The 10,512-nt window shown below is 38.5% G+C and overlaps 1 protein-coding gene across 1 annotated transcript in view; it reads right to left on the reverse strand.

Annotated features, from left to right (window-relative positions):
• Nucleotides 1–238: 238 nt before the first annotated feature.
• slc35c1 (solute carrier family 35 member C1) overlaps nucleotides 239–10,512 on the reverse strand; it is a 13,272-nt gene continuing 2,998 nt past the window's right edge. The window contains exons 2-4 of the mRNA XM_030162459.1: nucleotides 3,935–4,490; nucleotides 1,893–2,508; nucleotides 239–356 (exon numbers count right to left, since the gene is read on the reverse strand). Coding sequence (XP_030018319.1) covers nucleotides 1,928–2,508; nucleotides 3,935–4,454 — 1,101 coding nt within the window. The 5' untranslated portion in view covers nucleotides 4,455–4,490 and the 3' untranslated portion in view covers nucleotides 239–356; nucleotides 1,893–1,927. The remainder of the gene's footprint in view (nucleotides 357–1,892; nucleotides 2,509–3,934; nucleotides 4,491–10,512) is intronic.

Genomic DNA, 10,512 nt, shown 5'->3' on the forward strand with positions numbered 1-10,512 from the left:
CATTAACCTGATTTCTTTGCATACATTCAAAAGTAATTTAAACATGTGATCTACTGAAGTTATTAAACATACTTAAAAGTCAACTGTTGAAATGTTCTTATCTCTGTATGATGCCCTGGCTTCAGCGAACATGTCATAAAAGCAGAATTTCCTTCACTCAGTCTATAAAAAGACAAATGATTTCTTTTCTCAGTCATTTGAAAAATACTAAAAAAGGCCCCAACTGAAATGTACGTATCTTTGAATATAAATAAATATACAAATCCCCTCAGACTGTATAAACCCACTGCATGATTTAACCCACATCAACTACAAAAACCCACAGTTTACATACTCACTAATCAGTCATTATATTAGGGTCATTCCATATGAAATCAACAGATTTTAAGAAAATTTCCCACCTGACCCTCTCAGATTTTTCTACATTTTTACATACTTATAGAACATTATATATGATGGGAAATCCAAAATTTCAAGGCTTAATTGTAAATAGTTCCAAAGTTCTGTCCATTTGAAATAGGTAGGGGCTACCCGAAAATTGCGACCAAAATTAAGACTTGAAATTCTCGTCTATTTTCAGGCTTCTATAACTTCTGAACAACAAGAGCTAGAGGCCTGAAATGTTCAGAATCATTTCACAGGAATCTATAGTCCTCAGAAATGTGAAAATATTGACTTAAAATTTAGAATTGCATGTTACAGAGAATGACGAAGTTGAGATTTTGTCCATCGTCAACTTCTAAAATGCTCCTTTTGTCCACTCATTCCACACAAACTAATCCTCATATTCAGTGTAAATGTTCTGTGCTCTATCTGTTGTACTGAGGGAATGGATCTGTGGAAAATGAAGGTCCTGTGTTCTGTTCTGTATGATATATGAACAGCTGAAAATCAAAAATATCTGTCCAACCTTCGGATTCAAAGGTCAGTATCAGCATGTGGGATAGGTAGGATCACAAAATAAAAGACACCATGTGAAAGGGTTCAAGGTTCAAGGTGACTTTATTTATACCCGTGGGTAGATTTGTTTAGCAGCAAGCTCTCGCTCACTGCCGGTTGCTGCGTGTGCATGCGCCCAACACAAATCCTTGGGAAGAATTGACAAAAATCCTTAGAAAGTACAGGAATTACCCTAAATTTGGACACCAAGCACAACTGGCTTCTATAAATCCTTCTATGTTAAATGTTCAAATTAAATATGGACGTTTTCGCCCCCATATGGGATTTATAGAAGCAAGTTGTGCTTGGTGTCCAAATTTAGTCACTTCCTGTCCTTTCACATGGTGTCTTTTATTTTGTGATCCTACCTATCCCACATGCTGATACTGACCTGTGAATCTGAAGGTGGGACAGATATTTTTGATTTTCAGTTGTTCATATCTCATCCAGAACAGAACATAGACCTTCATTTTGCACAGATCCGTTCCCTCAGTAGAACAGATAGAACACAGAACATGTACAATGAATATGAGGATTAGTTTGTGTGGAATGAGTGGACAAAAGGAGCATTTTACAAGTTTGCGATGGATAAAATCCCAACTTTGTCATTCTCTGTAACATGCAATTCTAAATTTTAAGTCAATATTTTCACATTTCTTAGGACTATAGATTCCTGTGAAATGATTCTGTAAATTTCAGACCTCTAGCTCTTGTTGTTCAGAAGTTATAGAAGCCTGAAAATAGACGAAAATTTCAAGTCTTAATTTTGGTCGCAATTTTCGGGTACCCCCTACCTACTTCAAATGGACAGAACTGTGGAACTATTTACAATTAAGCCTTGAAATTTTGGATTTTTCCATCATGTATAATGTACTAGAAGTATGTAAAAATGTAGAAAAATCTGAGAGGGTCAGGTGGAACCACTGGATGAAATTATATGGAATGACCCTTTAAGATTCCCACATTATTTTAACGATATCACAGACGATTATACTCCCATGTTGCCTTTTTCCCCTTCCAGTAGTTTTTCTTTAGCTGAATCCTGGGGTTCTCTGTGGGGAGTTTTCTTCATTTCTTGACTTTTGACCCAAGTATAGGCTGATGATCCACCCAGAACCATCATGTTACTGGTCCACCACAGCAGGCTTTTGCTGGAGGAGTTGTACACCACCGCAATGACGGTCTGTGCGCAGGCTTTTGCCGTCCCTGAGACGTTGTGCGTAAGCGGACTCGTATATTTAATCTGGAGGCCCGTGACGTAGCCGATGGCAAACCCGAACACCCCTCCGACCGTCATCATTCCCCAGAAACCGAGGTCCGTGAGGCGGCTGAAGCTGGCGACGCGGCCCAGCTCTCCGAACACGAGAATGAGCGGCAGGAAGAGGACGCAGGCATTGATGTTGTTGTAGTAGGACAGCTTCCAGATGTTTCCGTCCACTGCCGGCATCACCTTTTTGGTGTAGATGGCGTTGAGGGAGACGCAGGCGCTGGCCAGCACTCCGAAAACCACACCGGACCAGGACAGGGATCCTGCTGTGCCCTCCTGGTCTACACCAAGCCAGAATCCACCTAAAAGACAAACAGGACCCCGATAACAACAGGTGCGTCATTTACTGCAGTAAAAATACACATTAAAACTGATGAACATGAATAGAATTTATAATGGGATCTAATGGGATATAACTGAAATCTGTAACTGGGATTACAACTGTCACTCTCACTATTGCATATATTTTCTTGGGCTGCCTTCATTTGTTCTACAAATTATTCATCATGCAGCCTATTATGTCTTCCAAAGCAATTTCACCTGCTAATTCACAGGTGTCAAACATGCGGCCCACATTCAGTCCAATGCCATCTGAAGTGGGTCAGACCAGTAAAATACTACCATAATAACCTCTAAAAACTGACAACTGCATTTTTTAGCTCACCGGCCGACAGGCCGTCAGCTATTGTTGTCATGCAGCGTCTGTTGGCATCTGCCGTCCGTTACAAAACTTTCAATCGCCTTCTTCTCCGAAACTCCAGTTCTGATTGACTTCAAACTTGGTATACAGCTTCTGTATGATGATGTCAACAAAAGTTAGTGAAATTATTTGGATCCGGATCTGATTCCGGATTTGGTGCCACTTTGAAAAATGTTCCCATTATAACAGACAGGAAGTGGATTGATCCAATAAATCCGTATCAATGATATCAAGTGTGAATTTGAGTGTTTTACAGATCTGATTGGAATATGAGCAAAACATGGACTATTTCTGTAATAGAATAAATACACAGAACTGGGGGAGAATAAATGGATCTGGATACATTTCCCAAAGCTTTGAATTTGGCCGCTAAGATACAGGGCCATTGGTCCGATTTTTTCTCTTTGTTTTAGTGTAAAAAAAATCGGACTTGAAGCTTCCAAGTAACGTGACCCAGCGACTCTAAACCAGTCCCTAAAGCCCCTCTTTAGTATAACAATTTGAGAATGGGTCACATGACTAGGAAGTTATTGAAGAAAAACATACTTATTTCATAAGAATATGAATAATATCCATAAAAAATATTAATATAGACTGGAGACAAATATGAAGTGGTGTTTCCTAAAGGTCCTCTGTATTAGAATAATTTGAGATTGGTTTGGAGTCACTGGGTCACATGACTGAGAAGCTATTGAAGGAAAACATTTACAGCAGTAATTTATTGACAGTCCCTAAGGAAGGCGATGGCTTTTGAAAGTCTGTCGAATATCCAACCTGCTGCTGACTTTTCTGTTATTTTCCAGGTCTGGTCCACTTCAGATCATACTGGACTGAATGTGACCCTGAACTAAACAAAAGCACACATTTGATGTTCAATAAGGTCAGTGTTGAAAACTCAACAGTTCAGTTTAAGCTGAAAAACTTGAGTTTATTAGAGAAATGACAGGTGATTGTTAACTTGTTGACACTGATGTTGACTTTGGTTTGACCTGAGCCAAACTGACCCCAGACCAGTGGACGTACTGTACCTAGGATGACCCCACAGCACAGCAGGGCCTGGAAGGATGTGGTCTGTTTGAGGACCACATATGACAGGAACACGTTGAACACTGTGCTCAGGGATCGACCCACGGTGTAGAAAGCCACTCCGACGTGTTTGAGGCACAGGTTGTTGAAGGTGATCATGCAGATGAAGACCGCGGACAGAGGGAGCACCTCCCGGGACGTCTTCAGGTCAAAGCGGACCGCAGGGAAGTCGATGAGTCCGGGACACAGGGCGGACAGCAGCTGCATGAGCCGGCACAGCCCCACGGTCACCGCACACTGGAACAAAGTCACGAACAGCGGCGCGTCCAGGTCCCGGTTGTCCAGCAGGTAGTTGTTGAGGAACACCATGGTGATGGACACGAACCAGTACAGGGCCACCACAGCCGCGATGCGGACCGCCCGGAACACGAACGGCTGCTCCTGGGCCTCCGGGTCCACGGTGTCCGAACCGGCCAGAGCCATTCTGAGGATACTGGACCTCTTCAGCTGCGTCCTGTTCATTATGAGCAACAAGGGGAAGGAAAAAGAGGAGAAACATCAGCTAAGCTAGGCTAAAACTGGCAGAAGCTAACATGATTCTGACTTCCGGAGCAACAACAACACGACTTCCGGTGGCGGTTCTTCAAAATAAAAGTCCTGTTTGTATTGTTTACTAAAGGCAGAGGTGTCAAACTCTTTTTCCGCAAAAATTTTATTCGTATTTAAGTTTTACAGAACAAACATGAACCAAAACAACCTAAACACTCATACACACACCCAGTCACACCACACAAACTTGCACCAAATTCTGTCTGTCTATCTATCTATCTATCTATCTATCTATCTATAACATACGTGTTCTTATGAAACTATGTATATATGTAGAAAAAAATAATAGCAATAATAACAACAATGATGATGATGATAATAATAATAATAATAATAATAATAATAATAATAATAATAATAATAATAATAAAATACAGCAATCTAACAGATGTGTCAAACTCATTTTAATTCAGTTCCACATTCAGCTAAATTTGATCTGAAGCAAAGTTATAATAGTTTTGGATTTTTCATTATAGTTTAGTTTTAATTAGTTTTGACTTTTTTTCCCTAATTCAGTTCGTTTAAATTAGTTTTTAGAGCAGGTTTGATAGTTTTTATTAGTTTTCATTTTTTTCCCTAAATGCTTAGTTGTAGTTCAGTTGTAGTTCAGTTGTAGTTCAGTGGTCTCTTTTCTCTTCTTCTCTGTGCTCCTATTCAAATCAGTCCCAGACAGGACTCTGCTGCTTTAGTCTCCATGTTTCCAGGTAGAGAGGGGACCAGAAGACGACTGGAAACCACAAGTGAACACAAGTGATGGAGCAAAAAGTGTCATATGGAGACAGCACAGAAAACTGAGAGAGTGAAATAAACCGATTTCGTATCAATCTGATGTTAATAAAAATGAAAACTAAGGGAATTTTATCCATAATTTTTATCCGTTTTAGTCAGTTTTGTAAACACACAATACAGTTTCAGTTAGTTATTATTTTTTCTTTTAATTGTGGTTTTTATTTATTTCAGTTAACGAAAATGTTTTTACAATTCTAGTTTTCATCATTTCGTTAGTTTTCATCAATGATAATAACCTTGATCTGCAGTGGGCCGAACCAATAAAATAATAACATAATAATATATAATTAATGTCAACTCTAAACTTTTCTCTGTTTTAGAGCGAAAAAAGCAAATTTATATTATGAAAAGGTTTCCATCTACAAACTATCTTTTCAAAAGATGTGAATAACATGAACGAACTGAAAAAATCAGTGTAATTTTAACTATTCTGCCCCAGTTTATCATTTCCACATGTACATTATAATTTACAGATCACAGTGGATCTACAAACACACAAAACATTTAATATCAGACAGAATATTATTAACACTGAAAAAATACCTCTTAAGACATTTCAGGTTGTTCAGATTTGTTCAGGTTATTCACATTTTTTGCGAAATTATCCTTTGTTTTAGTGTAAATACATGAAAATATTTACATTTACAAAGAGAAAAATTTGGAGTTGTCTTTATTTCTATGTTATTATGATAGTATTTTACTGAATCCTGTCCACTTGAGATTGAATTGGTCTGAATGTGGAACCTGAACTGAAAGGATTGTTCATATCTTAGTGGAATTTCTGCATTTCACAAATTCATCCCAAGGGCTGGACTGGACCCTTTGGAGGGCCGGATTTGGCCCCTGGGCCGCATGTTTGACACCTGTGCTTTATTTCTTCTTATTATTATTACAATACATGTCATTTTTAGTCACTTAGTCAATTTTTATATATTTTTTCATCTTCTCTTATCTTTCTATTGTGTTTAATGCCTCTTGTCTTGCGCTGCTGTACATTTATACCCCTCCCCCCACCTGGAGATCAATAAAGTACATCTTATTTTATCTTATCTTAACCATACAACTCTGAGCAAATAAAATCCACCCCTCAAAGGACAGCTTCATTTGTGTTTGATAGTTCAGTGAAAATGTGAAGTCCTGCTCCCTCTGGTGATGGAAGCTCATACGACCCACATTCACAAAATGCATGAACGCAGTGGTGAATTGTGACACCTTTTACACTGATGATGTTTATCTATTTAACCCTTTCATGCATGAATTATGAGAACTTTAATCAATATTTTTATTCCTCTTTAGGCATTTTTCTGAAATATATTCCCATGTGGCACGACCAGACGGAGCAGGATCTCGTTGCTTCATTTCAATTCTTTGATTTTATTTTGAAGGCACATACCCACAGCAGTGTGACTACTTCCTCTAACAGTTTTTTAATTTAAAAAGACAGTGTCATCGAATCGTTCTCCTTAAAATGAGAAATAATATCATATTGAACTGAACCGCTCTCATCAGACACAGTTCTTTAAACCTAGTTTATTGAATTATAATGTGAAACGTTACAGTTAAGATTAGAGTCGATTTACAGGAAGAGATATGTTTCATATTTTTTAATATTTGTAAGCTTCTGTTCCTTCCAGGTATCTAAATAATAACTTCCTGTGTCTGTCTATTGGAGAAGGTTTATAGCAATTGTTAAAAGAATCCTCACCTTCAGTTGTTGAGTTTGCTGTATTGTGGATGAGTCTAGCATGTGCAAACAGTCTGATAAGGAAGTGTTTTCCTTCTGCTGGGGTTACAGCGTGTGCACCTGCTCATAAAAGAACAGACTACAACCTGCATTTCCTGGTGTGACGGTGCCTCCACCCATAAAAGGAAGAGAAGCTCCGAGTTTGCAAGGGAAATAGTTGATTTAAACATTTTAATATTTGCAAAATGTTGTAAATTGGAGGATACCTTTGACTTTGACCTCTCCATGCAGCAGACACAATTATCACCAGCATTAGAGTCTGGTAAAAGAGTGGCGTTCGATCCATAACATTTGGCTTTTTATGGGAATGTGAAAGACATGGTTTTACCCTGATGGAAGATGGCCTCGATTTTCTCCATGTTAAGGATAGTTTTATGACTCTTACTATAAACTGCTCTGTTTAATCCACTGATGATAATGTTGTGGTTTACATCCGTGTTCATAATTGTCAGTGTTATACAGGAAGGCTTACCCTGTTACGTGAGTCTTCACACAGCAAAAAATAAGGATCAGAAAATAATCCCACTTATGGGGTCATATTTGTTGAATTAGAAATCATATTAACATAATATTTTATCAAGGAAGCCATAAAAAGATGCTTATTTATAACACTGGACTTTATATGATCAACTTTATTTTGAACAGAAGTAGGAACCAAATATAAAGATAAACAAAAGGCAAAGAGAGACCACAAATTTAAACAGAACAATCCAGAATATCGAAGGTAACAAGCCAACCAAAAAAATAGAACTGCTAAAAATAGGACCAAGGCTCCTGTAGTCCAACAACATATTTAAAGACGTTCATTTGACCTTTGAAGGTCACTAAAGGTCAAAGGTCATGGCACCAAATGAAAGGCCAAATGTAACTTCATAGTAATTATATCAATATCTTCAACTGTTCTGAACTTTTAGTTATTATAGTATTTGGAATTGTTATTTGGAATTTCCCCTAATGGGACTGGTAAAGGAACATCTTATCTTATCTTGTCTTGTCTTGTCTTGTCTTGTCTTGTCTTATGGCACTTGGAAATTTGCCCCATTACAAACCAATGGGGATTTTTATAAATTCAAAAATTCCTTAAAAAATTATAAAAAAAAATATATATATATATATATTAATAATAAAAAAAAACCCTCTGCTATGAATTTCAGTTGACTCATGCTGACAGTTTTGGAGAAGAGAAATCTGGACATAGATGACTTTGGGTTTGACCTTTCACGTTCAGTCAAGGTCAAAGGTCATGGCACCCAATGAAAGGCCATATGTGACTTCATATTTATTGCCAGTTGTAAATTATATCAATACCTTCAACTGTTTTCAAGTTATAGCACTTTGAAATGTCCCGTTATAAACCAATGGGTATTTTAAAAATTTCAAAAATGTATACAAAAATTACTTTACTGTGAATTGTGCGGCTCATTGTGTTCATGCTTGTTGCTGTGTTTCCTCCTACGTGTGTTAAAAACATGACATGAAATGACATTTATTTCCGAAGTTTAAATATAAGGATGAGGAACAGCAGTTTAACCCAGGACGATAATGGAAGTGTTTGAAGAAGGAAATACAGCTGGTTTGCTCTTCTGTTTTCTATGCTAGATTATAACCTCAGCTTTTTTTCACTAACTTAGTGGCTGATCTGTTCTTTTTATGCACCGTTTGTATTAATCATGTAAAACTGGGATAGGACAATATAAGCTGGCCTTCTTCCAACTCCATTTCAGACATAAAGTGTTGTTGAGGAGACACAGTGAGGTAGTCTGTTGTGTGACGCATTGTGTGACTTTCTTTTTTTTTTTTTTTTTCTTTAGTCCAACACTGCAGAGGCTGCACCGGTCCACCTGTCAGTCTGACGCTCCATCCTTCCCTCACTGAACAAGACCCAAGATACTTAAACTCCTCCACCTGGGGCAAAGACTCTCCACCGACCTGGAGAGGACAGACCACCTTTTCCAGTTGAGAACCATGGCCTCGGATTTGGAGGTGCTGATATCAGTGAATTAAATATGGGAAAATACAGGATTTACACTGAAAAAATGCAAAATACAGAGGAAAATGTAATAAAAGGTGATAAATCACAAAAAAAAAAAAGGTTAAATATAAAGGAAAAATTCATTTGGGAACTACTACTGAAGTAGCACTGGGTCTTTATGGGTTAAGTAGACCGAGTTTTAAGAATATGTTTTTTTTTTTTTCTTTTGGGCCAAAATGTTTTTATTTAAATGGTTTTAACAAACATACAACAAACAGTGCATATATCAGATCCATGCAACCTGCAGACTACAATCACAAACATTATTATGTTTACAAAAAAAAGCAAAAAAATTATACAAAATCCAGAAATCTGAGCCTCTGCCTTTAGACGCCCCAGTGGGAACTTTGTCAGTTGTTTGCGTTGTCCTCCAGTAACTGTGGATTGTCAGCAGACACAATGAAAGGATTCCACAGCCGTTCAGATGACTCCTGTTCGTCCTTCAGAACAGAGGACAGTTTTTCTAGTGTTTGGGTACAAAGCATCTGCTGTATCCACAGACTAACAGTTGGTCTACCAGTTCTGTTCCAAACTAATGAAATGCATGTTTTAGTAATAAGTAGACTGAAGTGGATAAAAATCCCTTCATTTGTTGTATATTCATGTTTTTCTGGATATATGCCAAACAGAAAGAACTTTGGGTCTAACATGACTTGTTCAGAAATAATGTTTTCAATTATTTCCCTGATTTCCCTCCAGAACAGTGCAGTGTGTGGACAGTAGCACATCCAGTGAACCAGTGTTCCTTTGCATTGGGAACATCTGGAGCACACATCAGGTAGATTCTTATTATAGCGCTTCAGATCTACTGGTGTAATAGAAACTGGCATCAGCCATTTAAAGTGGAGGAGTGGAAGGTGTGTATGAATGGAAGTGGAGTGTCCAGAAGCACATGCAGACTGCCAGTCTGCCTCTGGTAACTGCACATAAAGCATCCTTCCAAGCTGCCAGTCTGCCATAGGAGTCCTCACATACATGAGACATGAGGACATGAGAAAACTGAGACATTAACCGCTCTTTGACTGTTTATGACCAGATGTTTTCCACTGATGACTGAGCAGGTTTAGCTGTTACACTGTTTGGATTTGATCTTATGAAGCTTCTCAGTTCCCGGGATCATCACAGCTTTTCCCAGGATCATCTCTGGACCTGCTGCGGTGCTCCTGCCTCTCTCCTCCTTCATCGTCATCACTCACTTATCCTCAAATGCATCCATGTGTCTCCCCCTACCCCCCCCCCTCCCCCAGTCTCTCTCTATCTTTATCGCTCTCTTTTTCTCCTCCTTTACTCTCTCTCTTTAACCCTCTCTCTCCTCCTGTCACTCGTCCATCCTCCTCAGTCTCTCTCTCTCTCTCTCTCTCTCTTTAACCCTCTCTCTCTTCCTGCCACTCGTCCATCTCCTCAGT

The sequence above is a fragment of the Sphaeramia orbicularis genome, chromosome 3, assembly GCF_902148855.1.
Source record: "Sphaeramia orbicularis chromosome 3, fSphaOr1.1, whole genome shotgun sequence".
Classification (NCBI taxonomy): Eukaryota; Metazoa; Chordata; class Actinopteri; order Kurtiformes; family Apogonidae; genus Sphaeramia; species Sphaeramia orbicularis.